This window comes from Homalodisca vitripennis, chromosome 8, assembly GCF_021130785.1.
Source record: "Homalodisca vitripennis isolate AUS2020 chromosome 8, UT_GWSS_2.1, whole genome shotgun sequence".
NCBI lineage: Eukaryota > Metazoa > Arthropoda > Insecta > Hemiptera > Cicadellidae > Homalodisca > Homalodisca vitripennis.
In genome coordinates this window covers 14,533,996-14,561,077 of record NC_060214.1, presented here as the reverse complement: position 1 = coordinate 14,561,077, position 27,082 = coordinate 14,533,996, and the positions used below count along the sequence as shown (strand labels likewise).

Genomic DNA, 27,082 nt, shown 5'->3' with positions numbered 1-27,082 from the left:
TGTGCGATTACTCCAACACTTGTAATTTGTAGTTCTGTGAACCAAACATGCCTACGCGCACGATAAAACGGCAAGAAAAATGAGTACGTTAAGTGAACTCTTTTGTTGTTTTCCAACATTAAAAAGATTGTTTATGGCAATGTCTAGCTAGAAATTAAAATGAGTAGTGTCTGTAGACAATTTAAAATTCTCACATTATATAAGCTAAACTCCAAGATCGTGCAATATTTATTTTCTATTGACGCTATTGCCCCAATCCTGAAGAAAGTAAGATTAGGTTTACAAGGAAACGTAATTAAAACCGTTTGCTGATTTCAGCCTTAGAACATAACCAATAATTTCGAACTACAACGATTGGTAGAGAAATCTTATACCTTAGTTTAAAACTGGTTATCAGGGTTGATATCGAGGTTGATGAAGAACAAGAAAAACATCAGTCCCAAGTTAGAGCCTTGCGGTACTCCTCCCACAGTCTCAGCTCACATAGCAAAACATCGTAGTGTGAATTGTTTTCAGATCCGAAAACGAATAAAGAACTAGACAGTTAACCAGCTGGTGGTTTCCCCAAAAAAGAGTTTGTCAATCGGAAATCGGCACAACCCAAATTGATCATGCTATCCATCAATGCATTGAAATATCATGGTAGAGCAATGAAATATTGGCAAATGCCAGCCAATGTTTGAAGAGGCGTAGTGAAACCTTGAACATTATCTAGGCCAAGTCAGGCATAATCTTAAAAATCTTGATAAAATAAAAAATTCCGTGAACTAATCAGACTCAACACGAAGTGCTGGAAGCGTAAACTTAGTTAATCGGTTCAGAAGTGGACACTTGTATGTGATTGGTTATTTGAATCACTCCAGCCTGTGTTTACGATAGGTCACAGCTGACAAGTGTCGGTGTGAACTGGACTGTAATGGCGCGCATCAGCTGTTCCGGTCACGTGACCCCACAGCCGCCTTGATTAATCGCCCCCTTTCAACTTTCAATGCTATATAATGTTCCTCTATTTTCCTACCCGTGTCACTAATTATTTATTCCCCCCGGAATGATTAATCGCGCAGATCGCTAATCTCGGGCTTGTGTTTATTTTTTCCGCTAATGACCGGCTACACACCGGGCATTTGCATGAGAATAACGTCGCGATCAATTGCTTCATTTTGAATACTGGGAACAATTAAATTCCTGCGCTCGGTGAAACCAAGAGGCCACTGAGATTATTTATCAACTTCGTAGAAGTCCGTGAGAATTACACCGAGGTAACTTACATCCACGTAACGTGTGTCGCTGGCATCATTACGACTTCCTGCTGGAATAAGATTCATCTCCAATGTCAGAATCTCCAATGCTGTCCTCCAGGATCTTCGACTTTTTTAGGTATCCTTGACGGCTGATGAGGGACGTCCACTGAAAGGATCAGTACTTTAGTTAACCTCAACCATACCTTGTTTATCTTAGCCAATAACTTAACATATCACTTTCTCAATGAGACTTCGCTAACGCTCAGACAATTCTCATGGAGGGACTTGCGCCATCATCGAAATCGATCTTGCCTATTTAGAAATAAAGCGTGAACAATATCCTTTCAAGCTTGTAGCTCGATTCTATCTCAAGATATCACCTTAAGTAATAGGCATCGCTAACGCTGAGCTGAACCCCATCTATACTATCATAAAGATGGATTTTTCCAAAATAGATATTAAGTTTAACCTCAGTTACAAACCCATAGCTCAATTATATTACCTTACGTACTACACTTCTCTAACGCTCAGTCAAACCCCATAGGAACATCTACACCATCATAGCAATGGATTTGTCCTAAGTAGATATTAAGTTTACATTTAATTCCAAATCCATAGCTCAATTATGCTACTCTACGTAACACGCTTCGCTAACGCTCAGCCAAATTCCATGGAAACACATACACCATCACCAGCATGGAGTTTTCTTAAGTAGATATTGAGTTTAATCTCTATTTCAAGTCCATAACTCAATTATACTACCTTATGTATTACGCTTCGCTAACGCTCAGCCAAACCTCACAGGAACATCTACACTACCATAGTAATGGAAGTTTTCAAATTAGATATTAAGTTTAACCCCAATTCCAAACCCATAGCTCAATTATAGTATCTTACGTAGGCCTAATACACTTAGCTAACGCTCAGCCAAACCCTACAGGGACATGTACACTATCACCAGCATGGATTTTTCCTAAGTAGATATTAAGTTTAACTTAAATTCTAAACCCATAGCTCAATTACGTAATACGCTTTGCTAACGCTCAGCCAAATCCCATAGGAATATCGACACTATAATAGCAATGGATTTTCCTAAGTAGGCATTAAGTTTCATCTCAATTCCAAGCCTATAGCTCTATTACACTACCTTACGTATTACGCTTCAATAACGCTCAGACAAAACCCATTGAGACAAATGAATCATGATTGAACTTGAATTTGTCCTAAGTACATATTAGGTTAAATCTAAATTCCAACCAATAGCTGAGTTATATACCAAGATATTCCCTTGAGTAAATAGGTTTCCCTAACGCTCAACCAAATATACAACATCATGAAACTCAATATTCTATGGAGAGTTAAGCTTCGCTAAAGGTCAATGCATGTAGAAGAATCGATCTTGCCTATGTCATATCGAGGTTGATGAAGAACAAGAAAAACATCAGTCCCAAGTTAGAGCCTTGCGGCACTCCTGATTTCCCACAATCTCAGCTCACATAGCACAAAATTGTACTATAAGGAATAAGGAATTGTATATTTTGTATTGTGGAATAAGGTCATACAAAAGTTCGAGTGATAGGCTTCGCTAACGCTCAGCCGGTGATTGATACCTATATTTTACAGACCAAAAGTATTATGTAACACGGACCCTTATTATGGCACTTAATGAACTGTGTGAGTTGTTTTATTGCTGAAGAAGCTCTGGCGTGATTAGAAGCAACGACCTTTAGTTAATTTTGATAAGAGGTTGTGAGTGTAAACACAACAACGGCGAGCAAATCAACGCGGGCACCAGGTTTTTGTCGTTTTATCTCGGAGAGTTATGCGCGTCATTGTGCCTATGTTTTGAACCGATCTCTTGACACCGTAATCTACCATTCAACGCGGTTTCCTGTCGCGGTTATGGTTAGGAAGTGCGATTATCTGCCCTAATTACGTGGAAAGTGAGTTTTATCTAAAACAGTGTTACGGAATTTACAGGAATCACTCTTCAGATTTGTTCTCTTGATCTTGGTAAACACAAAATACAATTCCCAAGTCTGGCAGTCAGTTATTCAAAACCAAAAGCTCTTGGACTTTCAAATTACTTTTTTGTGGTTCATTCCCATTCTGAAATTTGTTTCAAATGGTAGTTTAGAATTTTAAACTCAACATCACAACACCAATAGTCCTTCCAGCTCAGTCGGAAAATGGAGGTAGATGTTGTGAGAGGTAAAACATCAACTTGGTTTACTTTAAAAATACAGGATTCCAACGAGATGTCTACAAGAACGATTTTTAGGACCATAATTAACGGAGTTGTGAAAGTTTTGAAATTTGACCTTCGCCATTATTTCAACGAAATAGTTTAATAGACATAGCCGAGATATTTAGATCAATATCCCTACCAACTTTGAAAATTTGGGTAGGGTACGATAAGCGGACCCGGTTTTTTATATTTTAATTTTTTAAATTAAAATATGAATTTAATATTTACAGTGATAAAACAAATTATCATAACCAAAATTAGGAAAACTGAAGACGACCATATTTGCTCCTCTCACAATTACAGTTGTTTCTTTCCCACAAATTTCACATAATGGGTTTTTCGGTACGAGTCCCACATGTTGAAGTCACGAAAAAAATGTCTTATCATCTTTCAAAGCAATGTTGTGTAGTTTTCTATAATTGACTGCCATTGTTAATTAATTAATAATCAAATGTTACTTATATAAAATTGAAATATTACATTACGAGTATTATTTGAAAGTGTTTACAGCTGTTGATTCAGATTATTAAAAGTTAATTGTTCAAATTAATTAATCAGTATCGATTGATTATATCGATGGTTATGATTAAGTAATATCGTTTGCCAATTTCGATATAAAAAAAACCGGGTCCGCTTATCGTACCCTACCCGAAATTTTAACCATTTCGTTTGTTCTTGGTGATCGAAAGCTTATGTGAGTTAATGAAATCGATGTCTCGAAAACGATTTGAGGTACAAAGACTGAGGCCTTGGGTGTTGGTCATATTAATGTTTCTAACTTGAAGGAACCTCTATAAATAAATAGGTGCATTGCATATATTTTAATCTTAATCTTTTTATCTTTAAAATCCCCTCTTTGAATGGTTCAATGTTTCAATACTTTCTCACATAGTGCGTTAAAACCTTAAACTCACTTATGCATTTATATTGCTTTACACATAGCATATATTGTTATGAACCGTATATTTTTAAAAGTTATTTTTAAAGCTATGTACTCAATTCTAATATTCCTAGAGCATTTATTAGATGTAAAATGTTTTCAGGATGTCTGCCAACTTTAACTATATCCATTCACCTCTTTGTTATGTTTAAAATACTCAAACCAATGTTAGTACGTTTATTCATCTTGGAATAATAACAGTTTTTACTTACTGCACTATCCCAGCTCCATCCAGAATGTAGAAGACTAAACAGTTCTGTTCTTTTAAGAAGTTTCTTTTTTCTGCTTCTACTCACCTCTAAACGGTTCTGTTTTCTTACGATTATAAGAACAAGAACATCTTCTAACTCAATCTATTTACATATCCAGCAATGGAAAAAGCTTGGAAAAAGAAACGCTGCTATAGAAACCTTTCTGAATTCACGTAACTCCACATTTTCGACCAATGGACGGACTATCCAAATCCACGAAGCTCTGGGTGTGATCTTGTTCCATCTACAGTAACCTCGATAGAACTTGCGGGTCAAATTAAAGCTTCTATACCACTCAGCTGATCATTCTTCATAATATTATACATAATGTGTTTATCTTTTCAAACATTTACATTGAAGTGCCAGGTTTATTTGTAAAGCCTATAGTTGAACCATACTGATCTGACATCCTGAAATTGCTAGATTCTGTGTACGTACCATGGAAAATCGATATACCGTAGAGTTACCATTTCAATTGATCACCAGATATGATACTGTACAATATTTCCCTTGAACAGTTGTCCAATACATACGCAAACATGATCCCCCCCCCCCCCCCCACTTGTTTCACAGAAGGCAGCAACGCGTTTTACCCATTCTATGAAAACACGATCTGGGTGATGGCGCCCATTAAACCATTACCACGGTTTCCTCGGTGGTTCCCAGAACAACTGTTGCTCAGATTGCTCTGTGTTTTTGCATAAGAAGTAATTGCTACATGTTTGCCTATGTAATTGCTGAGCAGCGTCTATCATTAGACCGGTAACAAGACAGGTTCGAAGTGTGATAGCAAAGCTGTGGTTCATACTGTGAGATAAATCGTGTCAGTGGAAAATTGAATTGAGTAATTGAGGACTTTTTCATCACCGTAGCCTAGCTAGTTATCTTCAATTATCTTCACGAGTAGAGTTGTACTAACGAATATTACTATATTGATCACAAGGATTGTTCCTTGGTCCTATTTTATTACCGCAAAAGCCAGTATTATCCTGAATTTAATTCGTATTTGCTACTCCTCTTGCGAACAATTCAATGCTTATAATTATTTTACGTTATCCTTTTCAGGAAATAGTTTGTAAAAATGTGTCATCGTTGTTAAGTTGGAAACTACAATTTCATTATGTAACTTGATAGTGGAAGATTCCGAAACACTTTTTGGGTTTTAAACAATATTTACCAACATTTTGGTATTTGTTACGGAAAACGAGGTGACCATATATGTATCTCAAAGTAGTTTTAAGCGTTTATCAAAAAACTGTTATCAAACCTTAAAGTAGTGCAATTATTGATGCTAGAATGGAACAATATTTCAATTCTGTTCACATGGATGCCCCATTTTTTCTGTCGCTAGACGATCTATTTAAAAAAGAATGACGTTTATGATCTTATCAAAGAAGATAAATTAGGGAAGTAAGTACGTAAAGTAATAGAAAAATACTCCATTTATATGTTAGTCTGAAAAGAGTCATCAAAGTACATTCTCATATACCAGCGTTTGTCTTACTTATTGAAGATTAAATAATTTAGACGACGTTAGTTTTTATTTTATAAGAAACCAAAAAAAATATCTTAAGGATGTCTATGTTAATATAATGCAACGTTGAACTTTTCCTTCGTGTAAATTTAAATTTCAACAAGGGGAGATTTGTATATACTAAGCTACCAAATACATTTTCATTAACTCTTTATTGCTTATACGTTATTATAGCATCAGACATAAACAATCCTGATGTGCTCGTAAAATATACAATCACATTTCGCCATAAAACAAATAGAGCAAGACTTCGATTGGGAGGATATATTTTATGAGATATAAAAAATTGAACTATATAAATTGTGTCTCTTTTTTATATGACAGTAGATAGGTCTTCAACATTTTCTCAGGTGAAAATTGGAACAAAAGTGTTCTGGCATAAAAAGTTTTCGCTAATGTATTATTGTAGAGTCCCTTGTTCGGTTCCATGCTCAACCAATTGTGCACCTGATGAGACAGTGAGAATACCTTTTCACCTACTCACGCTATATTTTGTAGTCTAGGTGTATCTGATGTCGAAACGATGAAAATAGTTCTTTTTGAGTTTTTCGTACCCGACTTTTTTTGGATCTCTTTAAATAAACATGACTCCAAATTCCAGGAGTCAAGTCTGTGACAGCGTTAGGCTGCACTAAGAGGAAGGTAAACTGGAGCTAACTCAACATTCATACCATCTAGCAGTCTGTCATTTCCACCCGGATTCAGATAAATCCCTCAGATCCTTGATGATCAATGGGAGAACATCCCGTCTGAAGGCCCTTTTCCGGCCACTACATCAAGCTCAAAAGCAAGTGACCTTCAACAAGACATGTGCTTTCCAAAGCAAGATGTCCAAACAGAAAGATATCCAAGATATCCAAACAATGTGAGTCAGTGATGGTAATTTGAAGAAATTCCCACCACCACTCCCTTTCTATCTATTGTAATAGGTCTGTAAATTTGCTGCTTCAACAAGAATGTCATCCAATGGCCTTGGACAACTACGGAAGTCACCAGAAAATCTCTAGTATTGCTAATGGTTTAAGATTATTGTATTATTTTATCATTAAAAATCAAAAAGGAATTATCATTTTCTTTAAAAAAATTACAAAAAGCAGTGAACTTGTTAATTTTATTAAAAACACTCATTTTCCAGGCAGTAAATAGTCAAAATGGCTCTGAAAAGCGTGTGTGTTTTAACAACATCATTCCTAACATTACTTAAAGTTTTTTTATTAAATCTGTAAAGGATTTCGCTGACTCTTGGAAATTTTCGGTTACACCTTTTCTGTAGCTTGATGTCTTCGTGGATCTATTTTTTGCGCAGTCCCAAACATTCCATGAGTTACCATCTCGGATCGAAGCTCAGCCATAAACAGCAGTTCCAGACTACAATGGGGGGCCTTATACACGATACCGGCCTTGTCCTCAACACCCACAGCCAAAGTCAACCTCAACCTCAACCTCAACCTTGCCGAACGTGCAGCAGCATCTGGTCGTCCTTGCGCCATCAGTTGACTCTTTATTTCCCGCGTATTATACCCGAGGTGATGTCCGCGCATGCGCAGTGCACTGCCGAGTCGCTCGGCCACTCAGCCGGCCACTATTAAGATAGCACCCTCTCCTACTAATGGCTTTATCACCATCGTCGCATTCCTCCGCCGAAGACATCGCCTTTGTGGCCGGGAACTGAGAAAAATAAAAGACGATTCAGGATACGGAGGAGTTAGTGCTGTCTGATAACCACCATTTGTTTTACATCAGGGATTTTTAGATTGTCCGCGTTCCATTTGTATCCTTGATTGTGGGACATTGAGATTCCTGCTGTTGATCAACGTAAGTGGCCGGCAGTCCGGAAGGCTGCCTAGGATCCTAACTCCCCACGCAGGGAGTTTAAACTTAATATCTACTTAGGAAAAACCCATTGCTATTATATTGTTGATGTTCCTAGGGAGTTTGGCTGAGCGTTAGCGAAGCGCAGTACGTAAGGTATTATAATTGAGCTATGTATTTGGAGTTAAGTTTAAACTTAATATCTACTTAGGAAAGTTCCATTGCTATGATAGTTTAGACGTACATGTGGGTTTGGCTGAGCGTTAACGAAACGTAGTATGTAATATACTAAAATTGAGCTATGGGTTTGGAATTAAGGTTAAACTTAATATCTACTTAGGAAAGTTCCATTGCTATGATAGTTTAGACGTACATGTGGGTTTGGCTGAGCGTTAGCGAAACGTAGTATGTAATATACTAAAATTGAGCTATGGGTTTGGAATTAAGGTTAAACTTAACATCTACTCAGGTAAAATCAATTGCTATGATAGTGTAGATGTTCTTGTGGGGTTTGGCTGAGCATTAGCAAAGCGTAGTATGTAACAACTAAAATTGAGCTATGGGTTTGGAATTAAGGTTAAACTTAATATCTACTTAGGAAAGATCCACTGCTATGATTGTGTAGATATACCTGTGGGGTTTGGCTGAGCGTAAGTGAAGCGTAGTACTTAATGTGCTATAATTGAGCTATGGATTTGGAATTAAGGTTAAACATAATATCTACTCAGGAAAAGCACATCTCCAATTATAATTTTTACTTTGTGATGGTCCCTAACGCCTGAATTATAATGTTCAATCAGCTTATAGTCCAGCTTTCCTGTCACTAACCTATATTTGTGCGTTTTAATTACATTTCACTAAGTCAAACATTAACTGACGTAGGATTTATAATTGACCTGTTTTTTGGTGAGATATTGTGGAGTACTTCGATTTAAATGAGATTTCTCCAAAACAATCTATCGAGTCTACAAGCCTAATTGGCAAACGTTAGCCAATCCTATCGCTTTAGGGGCTGGAATATTACATTTCTGACTGTCTGCAAGATATTTCGAAAACGAACTGACCTATGTAGTCTCGAAATTCTTCTAAATTCTCGAGTTTGATTATGGTGCATGTCCCTACATAGGGTTTGACTGAACATTAGCAGACATTTTACATTGTTCATATGGCAAATTACCGATAGCAACGAGATATTCCCAGGGTAAATTAATTTATAAGCAAACTGCCTACATTTGTATGAAATTTTCAAATGTGACATAGCAACAAATGTAGCTATATATAATTGAAATGTTGCAAGTTGATTCAGCTAAGTCTGTTGCTCGACGAAGTGTCGCGTATTTCCTACCTTGTTTTTTCAGAGTTGTGTTAAAATCTGTAAATAACTAAAGCAAATAAATGTACATTGTTATTGTTTTTGTGGAAGGTAGGATGGAAATACCTCCAAAAAATTATAAGGGACTAACTGGTATTCAACATATTAATATTTCTGCTGAAGTTTCTGAGAATTATATCTCTCTATCACTCTTTTCTGGGTCTTACATAACAGGACTGTGTGAAGGTTTCGTACTAAAATGGTGGGTAAATTTTGAGTACACTGTGATAAAAAAATCACTGTTTTTGTCGTTCTAGAGAATCAATGTATGTTGTTTTTCGACATTTGTGTAAGAGACGTAAGTATTTCTTTGATTCGTTCCGTTGATAATTAATTAGTTCCTCTCACTATCAGGTTGGATCTATATTGTACTCTTGATGTTGTAAGAAAGTTTCACACGAAGACAAAGTTAATCATTCTCTGCTTTGAATTCATCGTCCTTAAATTTGACTTCCGATCTTACTCCTGATCAATATAGCCAGTTCGGTTGCTACATTTCTTTGATAATTAAATTATTACTCTGAGTATTAGGTTGCCCTTGTGTTGTATTCTTGAGGTTCCATACGAAGTCAGATCAAATTCAGGGTAATAAAGTATTCCATTCGCTGCTTTGATTTCATCTTCCCTCAATCAGAGGAGTAGTCTAATCCTGCTCCCGATCAAGGCTGATCACTGGAAGAGATGAGAAGGTATTTTGTTGGCAGGTGACCAGTGGCCAGCCCCAGCCAGACCGAGTTCCGGCAGCCAGCCTACACCTTATACCCTACACCACGTGCTATACTGTTACATCTGGTGCGTTTACTCGGCTTCCATCGACCCTTGGCTGGCTGCCAGCAGCCGCTCACCCGCTGCCTGTTTGATTAACCGCCGTCACCCGTCGCTGCCCCTTAATCTTCCCTGCTCTGGAGTGCTCCCCCTCTGATTTATCCACCACTGTCGAAACCACTTTCAACATTCCATCCATTTTTCCTCAGAATCGTAAATACCTCAGATTTGGAGAAGAAGAACTGCCTGGAATAGTTGTCGTGCCCGCGCTCTTAGAGCATATTGATGATCCTACGTACAATATATTCACTTTACAACTTTTAACCCCGTAATGTGTTTTAGTGTAATTTTAGTTCAATGGCAAGAAATAGTAAAACAAATCTATTTTTTAAATACAGAATCTTGCTTGGACTAATAATATTAGAAGCAACGTATCACAAGCCAGAGATAAAACTTACCTCTTGGAATTTTTTTGTAAATGGTTAGCTTATAAAGTCAATGTATATTGGAAAGATAAGTTTTGTTAAAGCTGGTCATTCTTCCATGAATACAACACGTGATACGTCACTTCTTGCATAAGTCGCTCCTTTCAACGTTAACCAAAGCCCAGCGTTGTTGATTTTGCTAGAGCTTCAGCTTTTCTGATGACTTTAAAGAGACGAGTAACCTCAGAGATGATTATGGTGTCAAGCTTTCCACATCCTTTTCAGCCAGCGTGAATTTACTAAGCTGTCAATCCCTACACTTTTCAAGAGGATCAAGAATATTTACTCGTTCTTGGTGCTTCAACTCGTCTGGTGACAAAATAAACGACTAACCTCAGATGAGATAAGTGACATCAAGCTGCTTTTCAAAGTCTTTCCACCCATCACAATCATCCAAAGCCATCATATCTACCCTTTTTAGAGGATCAAGAGTAATCCTGGATTTCTGGTGCTTCAACGCTTCTTGTGACTTGAAAAACCTACGAACCTCAGAGATACCGTTTATCAAGCTTCCCAAAGTCTTTTCATCCAGCGCGGATCTACCAAGCCATCATCTCAATCCTTTTAAAAGGATCAAAGAATATTCCTGGTTTTCTGGTACTTCAACGCTTCTGGTGACCTGAAAAAACGACTAATCTCAGAGATAAATTATATCAAGCTTTCCAAAATCTTTCCACCCAGCACGTATCTACCTAGCTATCATATCAACCCTTTCAAGAGGATCAAGAATATTCCTGATTTTCTGGTGCTTCAACGCTCCTGTTAACTTGATAAAGACGAATAACCTCAGAGATAAACGGTGTTAAGCTTTCCAAAGTCTTTCCACCCATCACAATCATCCAAAGCCATCATCTCAACACTTTCAAGAGGATCAAGAGTATTCCTGATTTTCTGGTGCTTCACCGCTTCTGGTGACTTGAAAAAAACGATTAACCTTAGAGATAAGGTCGTCAAGCTTTCCAGAGTCTTTTCATCCAGCACGAATCTACCGAGCCGTACAGAAAAGCCCACAGCTACCAGCCTCTGAGCGCCAGCGCCAGGAATACATCAAAATCTCAGATTAGTATGATTACACAAATTAAAAGCCGACCGCATCTTGACATTCCCGCAAAAATGAACCGTCCTAATCGGTAATTATATGCGAGGTATTTGGAAAGGCACTGTGCGGCTGGGAAATGATAGGTTGCAGGGAAAGGCCCGTGATCCCAGGCCTCCTCCATTATATCTCCGTCCCGTCCTTTTTTATCGCCAATATTGTGAATAAATTTTACACCAAGCGGTTTTCAGTATGATCATAAATTTCCTGGATCTAATATACCCTGATAAATAACCGATAATGTATCTGTTTCCAGTAACGCAAAGTGCGTGACGCTTGTCCATCCCAATCAGTTGGATAGAAAGTTGAAGTCCAAAGTCTTACCCAATGGTGTATGTATAAGACGTATTCCTTGGCTGAAATTCCCAAGTATCATTACAATTAAAAAATTTTAGATCTCTCAAAGTCATCTATAGCTTCACCTTGAATCAAACAATTTTTTATCCTGTTGCCTCTTTTCTGTATTTTACACCAAAGTTATTCTAACCAAGTTCCTCTACTAATCTTGTAATAATTTACCCAGGAGAAAGTCTAAACAACTTTAATATTAGTAGCATTTCTCTTTTTACTTAAAAAATCTGTTTGCAACTACATCAAAAGGTAAATCTAGATTTGTGACTCTAAACAACTTTCTGTCGTGTACACAACTTCAATAATTCACTCTTGTCTTCGCCGTTTTGGTGCTTAGAGGTTTGGTGTTAGAAATTGTCAGTGTCCGTCTTAAATGGCCATTTCATCCCCAAAAGTATGCTTTACCAATTTCAGTAACTTCATCAAATCGCTTCCAAAGATGGTTTTGGTTATACCATCGATATGTGAAACGCAATAAACGTCCATTATTCGTGATTCAAGTGCTTTAAAGGAATTGACTGATATAATATACTGCGCTAAAATATCCGTTTTCCAAATGCCCATGAAAGTCTGAGAAGTATCTGCTCTAGACGCGAGATTCTGCTGCAGTCTGCACCGAGGTGCAGTCAGCCCGGCAACCCGCAGGTTGATCCCGTTGTGGCCGCAGCAGCTTTCTACACTTTCTGTTCCTGGAACCTGGGCTTCTGACGGTGCTGACCCCAATATCTTCAGCTTGGGATGCTGATTTTCCACCCTTGCACTACCATATTCCACTATTTCCTTCCGTTTGCAAACGCACTCTTCTGCCACTCTTAATGTCTTTTCTAAATTTCGATGGACTCTTCTCTATTTTAAGTGTACTTTTCGGCGAAAGAAGAGGAAAGTTGTGTCATAGATGACAAAATCATCCCTGTTATCATCATTTCTAATCTTAATGACAAGATCATAATCAAAACTTGGTATTTATCATTGGCTGGGTATCACAGAAAGTTTGACGCGTGAAAAGAAGTTTAGAAATAAATTTAGTCAGATACAATTTCTTTTGTTACTTTTGAACTGGAGGTATCAAACAAGATCTACTTAACTTCAGAGTGAATACATAGGATTTCTGTCAAAATACGCATTCACTTTACGTTAATAGTTGATGGCTGGAATAAAAATTAGGCATATTGTAGGAACATTACCGAAGAAGATACCAGGAATATAATTTCATTGTAGGTATTTCAATCCATAATCAGCAATAAGTACGTTTAGAACCACAATTGTTATCAGATAATTTGCTCAGTTAAGATGTTATTTTTTTCTGCGAAAAGTCAAAAGTTTTATTTTTATTTTTTTAAATCCTTTGGTCTTCATAATAATTTACAAAAGCTGAATTCCATTTGTGTTCGAACACGTGGTATGAGGCCAGTTTGTGTTCGAACACGCGGTATGAGGCCAGTTTGTGAGGATCCATTAGTGGCATTTTAATAAATGACTATTCATTCAGAAGTATATAACAAACAAGTCATTTCCATGTTATCTAGATATCATCTGATGATTGCTGACATGAAACGGGTACTGCGCATGCGCTGTGTAATAGCGGCCACAATACGCAGTTTGCGGTACTTACAATAGAATCAACATGAGACGCTAATGGGTGGTGCAGGACATGAGACAAGTGGTTATTAATTATTATAAACAAACCTTGGAAGGTGTCAATCAACGATCTGCTTTCACCTTGAGTTTTGACGTGAAGTGGAGCTGCATCGTACTTGTAATAGCTCATTCTTCGTTGTTCTTCTGAAGGAAGGAACTCTTATACTAGACCAGTACGTTTCGAAGATTTATCCTCTTCCTGAGGTATCAAAATATCTTTAGCTTTTTGGTTTTTTAGAGTAAAGTCAAAGTCTAGACTGTCTAAGATGTGAATGTTGAGTTTAGTCCAGTTCACCTTCCTCTTAGTGCAAGAATTTGACGTCACATATTTGACTTGTGGAATCTTTTGCTCAACCGTGCACTTGATGATACAATGTGAATACCTGTTCACCTAGACTACTCTAAATTTTGGAGTCTAGGTGTCTCTGATGTCGAAACTATGCAGAATGTTCATTTGAGCTCTTTCGTAGCCGACATTTTTGGATCTTTTCAGACGACCATGAATGACTCCAGATTACAGGAGTCATGTATGTGACAGCGTCCGATTTTAGGCGCTGCACTAGGAGGAATTTTTACTGGAGCTAAATTCAACATTCACATCAAATCAACCTTCCCAACATTGTTACATTATGTGTAGAAGACTTAAGGTTATGACCTGAGGAAAAGTGTAGATTCCAATAATTGGAATCTACACTTTTCGAATTATTCTCGAAAAGCAGTGTTAGATGATTGTAATATAAAAATATGGTACATGTCCGAAATACCATTATCCTTTAAAATTATCTCTTTATTGGATATTCAGCCATTTATACTTTAGCCACAGCAAATCTCTTGTTAAAATTTAAGGAAGTACCATATATTCCTTTTGCAAATTTTAACCTAATGTGGTAATACCCTGCAAGATATGGAGAAGTAAGTCGGTTAATGGTCTAAATGAGAAAAAATATTTATTTTAGATAATAATTTTGGAAAACCTTTCCAAAACTTCACATATCCGATCCGATGGATCCTTCTTAAAAAGTTTCGTTGGCTGTCCGTCCACCTGTGCGATAATGTACGAAGAAAAATCGTAGAGACTTGAAATTTTGTATGTAGATTCCTCTTGGCCAAAGGAAGAGCTATATTTATTTTTGGCTCAATAGGCAGCATAGTCACAGTCTCAAAACCTTTTGCTCCTTTTAATGGGAACAATGCCTGCACCTTTTTACCTTCTCTGAAGTAAAATAACTGGGTGAAGTCAACCATACGATTGATATGGGCAACAGAGTTAGTTATTTTCCTGTAAAACTACGGGAGAATAAGTGAAATTACCTGTAGTTGAATGGCAAAGGAGGACGTCAATGTGTACGCTTTGTGGGACCAGAACACTAACTACACGTTCGACAAAGATTTGCAACGCTCCTTAAGTGGTCTTTACAATTATGGTAACAATGCTTGAGCATTTGACCAATATGGTCAGCAGCCATAATGTTGGCCAATCTCCTGTAATATTATAGAAGAATGAGTTAGCTTGCCTTTAATTGAATGGCAAAGGAGGACAATTTGTACATTTTTTGGGGTTTGAACACAACCTACACGTTCGACAAAGATTTGCAAAGCTCTACAATTATGGAAACAATGCTTTGAAAGTTTCGGCTACTTACAAATTCTTTGTTTAAAGTTTGTTATTGACGATTGAAGGTTTGAAAGGATAACATATTTCAGACATTTGTCATCGTTGTAGGTTATAAAAGGTATGACACAACGTTTCAAGGATTGGAATCTATCCTCTTCGTCAGGTAGGGGAGGTATTAATATATACAAAAATAACGAACATAAGGAAGTAAAGAAGGGAAAGAAAAGGGTTCAAACATACCCAAAAGCTTGGAGTCCAGTCCAGACGTTGACACTGTACAGGATGTGAAGTCCCGAGCACAAATTACAAGTAGCCTACGAGGATCACAATCACACATCACACTAGCACAGACTACAGTGGGATACTAACTACTTACAAATATGGTCGTTGAGCCGTAACGCTAGCCATTCTCTCGTGGATTGAGTGTATCTTCCTAGTTACATCTAATTGGGCTAATCCCAAATTGAATTATGGCTATCATTATAATTTTGTCATTGCAAAGTCCAGGCATCAAATTGTACGCGGTGTGAGACCTTTTACATATCTTACACGCGTGACGTCATACAACTCTTCTTAATGATTGAGAACGGTTACTTTAAGTTATTCTTCAATATCGTCACTCCGCGCAGGCCCATTCTTGGTTAATGGAACGAGACAGAAAAAGAGTGTGTCTTGTTGTTGTGGGTGGATGGAAAATCAAGGATGAATCATCGTTAATGGGTGTACTCTACAATCCTTTTCAGGAACGATAATCAAGGATGAGATTGCAAAGGTTGTACCTAGATGGAAAAGGGATAATATGCATCCACTGGTGATTGTAAGTAGCCTATGTGGCGAATGTGGGAGTTGTATGTACGTCTTGTTACAGTTATTTTTAAATGATCTTGAAGCTGATTTTATAGATTGAGATAATTTGAATCCAGTGTCGGTTATGTAAGATGCTTACACAATGTTTATAGTTCTTCTTGAGAATTAAGTGATCCTTGTAAATAAAAGGCACTAGAGCATCTGAGCTATCCTGGGCTGGAGATCTCCAAGTGCAGCCCGAGGAGAAGACCTTGAATTCCCCATTGAGAAACCAACAATTGTTTTCACAAATACACAATAAGTAGCAACTAACCTGTGAAAAGAACAATTTTAATTGCCCGGGAAGATGGCGGCTGCAATCAACCGACTATTGTGTGTGTGATGGTCAATTATTGACTGCCTGAGGCCTCGCCACTTGTCCGATGGCAGGCTCTTTCAGGACAGCTCCCACCAGGCCGTCCGTGGAGTCCTTTGAGAGCAAACATTGTCTTGTTAATTAGTTTTACTTTCCAAGTTGTGCTTTAATACTAGGCTGTAATGGATGACCAAAAAGGGTGGATGAATAATGGCAAGTTTGGTACTTTCAACAAAAATGGATCTTTCATCGTAGTTTCATACACATTGTACGTAAAATTATAAGACAGGTGAAATGATTCAGCTGAGAATATTTGGTGAAATTCTAGATTTATATAATAAAATTTGATTTTATGACACCATTGCCAAACTGACAAATTTGAAATCAATAGGGAAACACTCAAATTCCATCATCTTGATATGCTTTTCGGTGCAAATTTATAATCAAACTAATACATAATGAAAAAACCATAACACTACTATACTTTCGATGAAAATAGATGTGATGGATCCTCATGGTGATAAAAATATCTCAATCAAATCTAATAAAATAGCACTTGGTCAGTAGGATGACATCAGTCGCAGAAGTCACCGGCTGTTTGGCTTAGAACTTCTGAAACCTAGCTTTCATTGGTTATTGTCGTAAAACTTTGTGTATTGGCATGTATTGTTTGATTGTGTGCAATACATTTCAATAATTAAGACTGGGAATCTACAGAGTGGATCCTCCCGATATCTAATAGAAAACTGCTGAACACTGCTATTTGATTGTCCTGCAAAAACAAGGCGGCACAACATCATCTTTGGTAGACTAGACAAGGGTGGTGACTTTCCCCTGGTCGGATCTTTTCGGCGGTTTATAGAGCTGCTGAAACTGTAAACTGCCTGGCTTCGTAGTATACCTTCGGGGTTTGCAGAAGGTCCTTGGGTTTAAGTGTATGGCAATAGGCCGCACCTTAGAAGAAGAAGAGGAAATCCATAAAGGTGGTAAATATGAGGGACGATTTTTTTTGTATACCGGTAGAACATACCTATGGGACTCATCCCATTTTTGCCAGAAGACCTAACAAAGAATGTATAATTAAGCTAGATCCTCTTCTCGTTATTACGATTCATAAACGGAATATCTCTTTGGGAATTAACATCTTTGGAAGACACCAAATGGATATCATCGTTAGCGTCTCTAGAGAATCACAAAAAGAGTATGGAAGTGTCATCGAACAAATGTCCTTTTCCTAGTGATGTCTCTAGAGAATCACAAAAAGAGTATGGAAGTGTCATCGAACAAATGTCCTTTTCCTAGTGAAAACGTATCTTAATCTTTTATATATAAAAGGATACGTGTTAATCGAATGATCAAGTAGCGCATTCTTCAGTTTGTGTCATAACCCAGAACTAATTCAGTGGAGTGCCCCAGGGATCAGTGTTCGGTAAACTGTTGTTTCTGGTTATGTAAACGATCTAACCAAAGTTTATTAAAGAAAATGATGTTTTCACGTTTCCCTAAACACACTATTTTTATCACAAAGCAGAACACTGAAACGTCTGATCTATTCATTTTTCGAAACACACAATTATTGAGCTCAATATTTTGCAGGATAACACTTGAACTATTAATTTAAAAAAACATTGACCCTCACAATTTATAGAATAAATTCTAATTTCACAGGCTGTGGCTTAGTATATGTATTGATTATAATGACCAGCCATAACCATCAGCAGAACTGCTTGATACAGTATACTGGATGGTTGGGCTCAATTTAAAAGAGCAATTGGCAAAATCTAAAATAAAATGGCAATTCGAATTATTGCACTGCGCAATTTAAGCACAGTTAAATGCTTAAAATTTACCAACTTCTGAACAATTTTTACTGTGTCGAATTATATACATCTCATATCTTTATTGAAGGACCAGACATAGAAAGTATTTTCCCACATTCAATATTAAGGAAATTCTTTATTTCCGAAATAAGTTATTGTTGCTTTTTCGAATATATAGAAAACGGTGCAATGTAAAAAATGTTTTATTATTATAGGAGATTGTATTTTAACTGTTCTATGTTGTATGTACTAGAAATATCATTGTGTGTTACGAAATTACCAAGTGTAAATATTATTATGTAACCACAACATTAAACACAAAAATAATTTAGCTGGCCATTTTCGATTGTATTTTTTGGCTAAGCCTAATTAATTAAGCACCTCCTTAATACCTATGAAGCAGTTTTCCAAGGTTCCAAAATTGTTTATTGTTGGAATTAAAATTTATTATTATTTCAAGGTTACCGACGTCGTGTAGAGTATAGTTTCGTATTTTTTTGACAATTATTATCTACATTTCATATATATCAATGTATTTCCTTACGTAACCAAAAACCCTTATCTGCAATGCACGGTGATACAGATATAAAAGATTTAAAATTCAGCAGATGCCCAGTGCGCACGCGCCGAATCAAAACACGTCCAGACGTTAAGTAACATCACGCGTACAGTCAGGATTTATGAAACTAGACCAGAATATAAAAGAGCAGAGTGATGCTTCACAGGAACTGAAAGTATTGTCACCAACCCATTGAGTCAATAAAAGGTGCCGCGGTGTCACAATTCTAGATGACCCGCGACGATGGCCTCGCTAGTCAACGACGCGCGCTCTGCTGGTTAAACGATAGGCTAAGAATAGTCTTATCTTCGTTGAACTAAACTCTGTCAGAGGAGTACAATTACATGGAAAAAGTACTATACAGTAGTTCCTTCTGTGAAAACAAAGTGCATATGGCAGAAAGTACTATTTTCGTGAAAGAACCTGTGCGGCAATAATTTACATTAGTCTATATAGCAACAGTCATTTTGTAGGTAAAACTTTGGCTCTTGTACCACAATAACAGATTCAAGCATACGATTTTGCATCCGTACAAGCCCTTCATTCGCCAATTGTTTCCAATTCCATCACCAGTGTTAGTTTCTAAAAAAGGACGGTCTCCCAATTGTCAGCCAAAATTTTATGCTGTTGTAAAATGCCTTTGTCGTCAAAAAACGTTTCAGACGAATTCTTAACGCCTTAGACGTCGTATATTTTTTTATAGAATCCGGCAATCTGTTGATACAGTGGACACCAAGGGCAAGTGTTCATAAACTACCTTTCTGTGTTTCTCAGTTCGGCAGTTTGTTGAGCTAAGCTTTACTAGAGATGTACAATTACATTAAAAAATATTAACTGTTTATCTTCTATGAAAACAGAAGACATATAGCAAAAAGTATTATTTATCCTGTTTTAACTCGTTTCCTGAATACAATACACAACTATTACTATACCAAAAATGTAAATAGGCACACGGATAAAAATATAAAGGCGGTAGTTTTGTCAAATTTGGTGCATAAGTATCGTCTGCAATTGGCAGAAAATGTTTAAAACATTTAAAAATTTTGAAAAACATTACGGTTTTTGTGAAAACCTCATAACTTTTTAAAAACTAGCTGTAGTACCTAAATACCTATTAAGGGTTTCGTTGGCATCTAAAATAAGAAAAGTATGATTTGTTCCAGATGTTTAAATGCTTACTGCCAAAAAAGCGGAATAACTCCCAAAATCACCATTTATGGTAATTTACAATTTCATGGAAAAAGTACAAACAATTGTACCTTCTTTGAAAACAGAGTACATAGGCTACAACAGAGTATTATTTACGTGCAAGAAACTGTTTGAATTCAAATAGAAAATATTACGATTTTCGTGAAAACCTCATAACTTTAAAAAATTACCTTATGAAGGCTTTTGTTGCCATCTAAAATAGGATTGTTGTAGACCAAATAATTCAAGAGTACATTAAAGCATTTTTAAATGAGAGTATTCGTCGGAATGTGTGACACTTTCTATTTTTTTTTTTTCTTGACTAGCTCTCGCTAGTCAATGCCTCGAATTTACGTCCTGGTCTAACAAGAAGCACTGCGACCAAATTCCAATATTGGCCAGGTATACTGTACTTCAAGTACCAATATTGTCAGCACGATGGTATGGACGGTAGACGGACGCGATAGTGGGAGACACTTTGGCCGCCACCAGAGTTGAACTGTCCACGATAACCCTTCTGGGGCCTGAAGCTGGGAGAAGACCGCCCATCAAAGTGGAGACGCCGACGAGATCAAAGATTGGGGTCAAGGTCATGCACGGGTGTGAGTTAAGGGCAAGGCTTTGCCGGTAACTCACGCGTAAACAAAGTCATTAAGGATGTATGTAGAAGGGGGGGGGTAGTAATCAAGGTATAATTTATTTATTTACTGTATTACAAACGGATATTGGTATTAGTAAATCTCGAGATGAACGACCTAAAATCAAGTTCCATGTGTTCATTCGAAAAAGAATAAAAACTGCGAGAGTGCTTATGGAAGCAATAATAAACAGTTATCTATTTTCTCAATGGAAGTGGAGAACCATAAACCTCGGTTACAGGTCAGAGTTTATTGCTTTGATGGTTTTGCTTTTATGGCTTGTAACACCTACATAATTCCATAAATTGCCCCTTTCACCCTTGCAGTTCTTTAATGAGCGATAACATTTTTAACGACAGTTTCTTTTGTGCCCTTTGCTAGTCCGCACTCATGGACTATTTCTATGTGAAAAGTCCGATGTTCTTCCGTTTGTGTAACGAAACGTGGCAATGATTTGTGCAGTATTACCCCTTGAGGTACTGGAAAGTACTGGGCAAATCTGGGCAACGTTATGGATGCCCAGGAGAGACACATCAATAACCGCAAATGTCGAGATTTTGGTGTGCAAAGGTAGATCGATAGGTCTAGTCTTTTGCTGGAGATTACTGTTGGAGTTGGTGGAGCTTCCCAAGTGTTAAGGGCTTTTGCTAGCCTAGACATAGGGGCACAAAAGTGTGACGCACCCTGTTTGCTTTGACTGGAGAGGCTGGTTAAAAGCTGGCTTCCCCCTCTTCCGAGGAGACATGACTGAGATTAATGCCCTAAATCGTCCTCATGGATCTTAACAGGAGGAGGCTCCTGCCACCGGTCTTACCACCCTGAATATCCTTGAAGCAGCGCAAAGGTCCTTTTAGGACTTCCTGCAATTTCTAAGCTTCTCGTCCTAAGAGAACAAAAAATAACTGATTACTTTCTGTAAAATATTATACCCCCTTTGATGGTGGCTAACAGTATTGGTACAACAATTGGTACTTTCTTAATGTAATTGTACTCCTCTGACAGAGTTTAGTTCAACGAAGATAAGACTATTCTTAGCCTATCGTTTAACCAGCAGAGCGCGCGTCGTTGCCTAGCGAGGCCATCGTCGCGGGTCATCTGGAATTGTGACACCGCGGCACCTTTTATTGACTCAATGGGTTGGTGACAATACTTTCAGTTCCTGTGAAGCATCACTCTGCTCTTTTATATTCTGGTCTAGTTTCATAAATCCTGACTGTACACGTGATGTTACTTAACGTCTGGACGTGTTTTGATTGGACGCGCGCAAATTATTTTTGAATCTTTTATATATGTATCACATGCGTTATATATGGGGTTTTCTCGTTGCCTAAGGTAAATGGTAAAAGGAAGCTACTTTGCTGACGTGATTCAATCTTTTGTTGGCCAGCAACCCAAAGAGAAATACAAGAATTATAAACCGAAATGATAATGAGTATAGCCCACAGTTAGATAGAGAAATAGTAGGCTTTGAAATTAACACAACAGTTCTCTAACGCTTGATTTAAGGCGATACAACTGAGGTTTTGTCAGAATTTTTCAATTTTAGTTAAATCACCTTAAGATGTCATTTTTGGAAGGCAGAAAAATTAAAAGAGCTTTTTATTTATTCCACAAAAATTAGTAGGAATTTAAAGCAGAGTTGAAGATAAGGATATGTCATTTTTATTGCGTAACTTTTCAAGTGTTTAAATACATGTTTATATTTACAGCAAATTTTAATTTCCTTAAGAAATATTTATTTTAAATTCCTTAATTTATTGTAAATTAAAAATATAATTTTCCTAAATCATACACTAAAAACATGTCGCTCCCATTTCAATTTGAGCCTGCTTATAAAATTGACTAAATTTCATACTTTAAAAGCTTGTCATTTCTAGAGGAGCGAATAAGAAATATTTCTTCGTATTCAATAAAGCTATCATAAAGGACTATGAATTTAAAATAAATAATGTTTTTCTCAACAAAACATTTATTACTTCATCTTAATGCTAGGGATATTTGGTGTTTACATTAAAAAACACACAAATTGCATGACTGCTTTTTTTTATTGTTTTGTAAAATATTTTTCAAATTTTGTTTATTAGGCCCTACGGTAGTACATACGACGTAACGTATTATCCCTTTGAAAACTCCCGCAGCCAAATCGAAATAAATTCACTCTTAACATTTATGTATTTTTCATGTTTTACATTCACTGGACCCGCCGCAAAATCTCATTACATCCCTGGACTTGTTGGAAACACAAGAGTATTACATTCCTGATGAGTTAAGCGCCATTTACATTCTACACACATATTCCGGCCCGTGAGGTCAACGAGAGAAACAAACACTGACTCTTGTGCGTGTGCGTGTGCGTGAGTGTGTCACGACGAAAATATTTGGCCTTCTCCGTCCTCTAGAAATCTGTCTTGCCTTACATAACCTGCAGACTCTTCTGCTTTTAGGAAGCGAGTGTCTGTTTGTGTGGAGATGTACAGGCTTCAGAGGCGAGTATGGTAATGCTTTTATATTTAGTACAATATTTTATTTACCTTTATTAAGAATTTTCATGTTCAATAAATGTGTATGAATATAAAAATGTTGATACATCTGTATCCTATTCAAGTACCTATGATTACTATCTGGAATATGCATGGGAATTCGAAATAGCATACCTCGCTGATATGTTTATTACAAGTTTGGCATTTTCTGGAGATAACAAAAAAATATGTATTTGCATGTAATTTATAATATACTCGAATTTTTAAAGTAAGACCCACCAAATGTTCCAAAAACTATCCGTATGAAATTTACATTAATCTATGGAACTGATAGTTTAGCCGAGTTAAGCCATTCAGTAATGTCGTTTACACAAGATTTATACAAAGGTCTGACTATAAAAATTAGTAACAACACGATCCAACGGCCAGAACTAGTATTCCCGTTACCGGGGCTTAGCCCAACACTAACGCATTCTGTTGATTGAACTTAGTCACCAACCTCAGACTAAGACGTTATTGTTCATTCACCGTGTTTTTGGATTAATAACCCCCCCCCCCCCCCCCCCCCCCCACCAGCATAGAACGTGGTTGGCAGGTTCGTCTATATACAACTGTTTTACCTCTTTGAGCCATTTATAGCAAATTGAAATAAACTATCTGATCAGTGTCCAATGTTCTGACTAATTCTAAGTAACCTGTGATCCACACTTTACAAAAATTTTCGGAACTGTTATTGCTGAACCAAAACACAATTTATTTTACACTAGAAGTGTTGAAATTTGTATTGCAATGCTTAAAATAAATGTTTTATTGATAATTAAAAATATTTATTACAAGTTACTACACATAACGTAGAGAAATGGCACGGAGGATTGATTCAATAAGAATTTTAAGTTTAGCTCCAGTTCACATTTACTTAGAGCAGCGTCTGAAGTCTAAGACAGTGACAGATTTGACTCCTGGAATCTGGAATCGACATCCATCTGAAGAGATCCTAAACAGGCCGTGATCCGTCGTGCCAGTATCTCTAAACTTCCACTGCTTGCCTAATTCTATAAATGATTTTAAACAACATCTATATTACTTAATTTATAAACAAGCACTCCAATAATTAATAAATTTTATTTTTGTTAGGCCTTTTGTGTTCAAGGAACACAATTTATTTTACACTAGAAGTGTTGAAATTTGGCCCCATCATCAGGCCCCAGAACCGAAAGGCCTCAAAAAATTAAAATGTAATAATTATTGGAGTGTTTGTTTATAAATTAAGTATTATACTCGAATAAGAAGAAGCTGGTAGAATGCAACAGATATACAAACGATATTACAGTTTGTTCAATACAATACTTTTTTGACAGCTATTTTTGTTTAGTATTGACAAAACTTATCGGTATCTAAACATCTTTCTTTAAATTCCTTTAAACACATTGTACAAGTTTCATCAATATTTAGGTTTATACCTTTTGAGCTTTAACAAAACATATGACGTACTAAATCACCTCCCAATCCTCATATTTTGTTATCTTATAGTGTTATCTTCAATTTGTTTGTTATTATTTTTGGGCGGGTAGTTTTTTTTAATATTTACGCACCTATGTGTTCAGCTACGTTATACTACGGTGCTTTTTGAATCCTCGTGTTGATGTATTGTTTTTTACAATTTTAAAACACGGAGTTAAACGGTTCTTAGCTTAGTTCCATTTATCACCGCTCAACAGCGCTGTAAACTACCGGCAGCGGCGGTGACAGGGAGATAAAAAAAGGAGCGGACCCCACAGACAGAGGTAATGTTTAAATTACCCAAAAACAAACTGAAGTCGCGGGCGGTCTCTTTGGGAACGGGGAACGGCGGCGCAGCGGCCTGTCACTTGGTGATTAGGATCGGTCCTTGGGAATCGGCCGTTCCGGGAAGAGGGGCGGCATGAATGGTGAATGGTCTGGTGAATGGACGGGCTGACCAATGGGGTGAGGGGGCGGGGCTTAGTACTACGCCGCCGCGGATCCACCCCTAAACTGATGAGTAAACTGTGTGTTTCAGAAGATCTCGGACATGTCGCTGACCACATCTCTGATCCTGCTGCTCTGCGGGCTTCAGGTCATGCCGGACGCTGAGAGTTTAATAGTCGGTAAGTGATTGCGACGTTTCGAGATATGCTGTCTGCTGTCTTCTTCAGGTGTCAAATCTCAAAATTAAGGTTAAGCATGGAAAAGGTTAACTATTCCAACCATGCGCTTCTGCTGGTTTCATTATTCTCTATTCGTTTTTATTGTTTGTGAAATATTATCCATAACCTTTATTACGACTTCACACCTGAAGAATACAGCAGATACCTGTCCTTGAAACGTTCGTCTATGCGTTATTCTGAGCAAGATTTGCAATGAAAGGCATTCTTTAGATGAGTGGAATCTTTAATTTCGGTTTATTTAGATTAAAATAATAAATATTTTGCAGTTTTTTGTATTTATATTATTATGATGACAAGATGTCAGCTGTGGTCACTATATCGCAAGTTTATTGATTTAGTTACATTCACACGCAGAAGTTTATAACTTTGTAATCCTCACACCACCAAGACAGAATTAATTTAAATTTATTCTTCAAACTTTTATAGAACGAGTTAAGGGTTGGAACCCCTTCAAACATTCACAATCAAAGGCAGATTAGCTGATGGTGAGAAATACAGTAGGCGAGCTTTATAAAGTTTGTGTTACATGTTATATAATTAGTGTATCGTTAAATGGAAAGTATATCCATTACATCATTTTAAATCTCGGTGATAAAAGTCAGAAATTGGTATTTTTCACAAGAATTATATGACTACTTATGGCCAACTAGAGACAATTGTGTTAATTTTCAGTTTTCTCGCTGAAGCTGATCACTCTATATATTTGGGGTACCGATATAATCCAACGACCCAAAGTCATTTCTTTATATATACGAGTACTTAGCGTAATTGGTTTTATCAAAATTAGAGACTAGGTATGTTTTTTTTTTTTCAGCGATTGAACCAGGTTCAGGAAGTATTGAAGAAGTCCTCAATGACAGTAACAATCAATAACCACTACTTAGACCAAAATGACTCAGAATGATTTACTTAATGATTACCTAAATTGCTCAGACCCTTCATGCATGTTACTTCATCCACAAGATTGGTTAATGACCATTTGTAGAATTTAGGCAGCAAGAGCATTAAACAAAGTATCCTAATTCATCATTCGACGTTCAAACTGTCTAAGTGCCCGTCCCTTTGACGGAGAACGTATTGGAATGCCATTGACGTACGGTAAGAAACAAAAAAGCACCTTTACTGTAAATTAAACTTTCTAAAACATCTTTTGATTTAGTAAAATATAATTTCTATTTAAAACCCGAAAGTTGGTGTACAGGTTATGTAATAATTCAATTCTATCGAAAAGCCTCACAAAATAAAAAAAGTTATCGATATTGGTCTTGTAATTCTTAATGTAGTAATTGAATTAAGAATAACCAATACAAGCTATATCTTCAACATTTCAACAAGTTTGTGATCATATATTTTTGAGTTCATCGGAGTTATCCAAGACTTAAAAGCATTATTTCTCGTCACAGAACTTATACATCATAAAAGGTGTAACAAATCCTTGGTTTCATGTCTCTAACGGAATAAGCCGAATATGGCACAATAATTGTTTTTAAAATCATTGAAGAACACATTAATTGATTCGTGTGATTTCTTTGTGTAATGAGCATTTTATCTAATAAATTAGTCGGAATTTTGACCATTCATATTCAATTTTAAATGACAGTTCAACAATAAAACGGTAAGTCAGTAGTAATATAGGGAAAACGTGGGCAATATAGGTTTTGTGGTAAATGTAACTTTCTGTAAAACAATCACTTCTACAAG

General features: G+C 36.9%; 1 protein-coding gene across 4 annotated transcripts in view; it reads left to right on the top strand.

Annotated features, from left to right (window-relative positions):
* The window catches only part of LOC124367334 (BMP-binding endothelial regulator protein), a 192,561-nt gene that overhangs the window by 39,807 nt on the left and 125,672 nt on the right, over positions 1 to 27,082 (top strand). For 2 of the 4 annotated variants that reach the window (XM_046824075.1, XM_046824073.1), the window contains exon 2: positions 25,237 to 25,321. In XM_046824075.1, coding sequence (XP_046680031.1) covers positions 25,246 to 25,321 — 76 coding nt within the window. In that variant the 5' untranslated portion in view covers positions 25,237 to 25,245. Of the gene's footprint in view, positions 1 to 25,233; positions 25,322 to 27,082 lie in introns of all 4 variants that reach the window. The other 2 variants (XM_046824074.1, XM_046824072.1) reach the window with 1 other exon arrangement.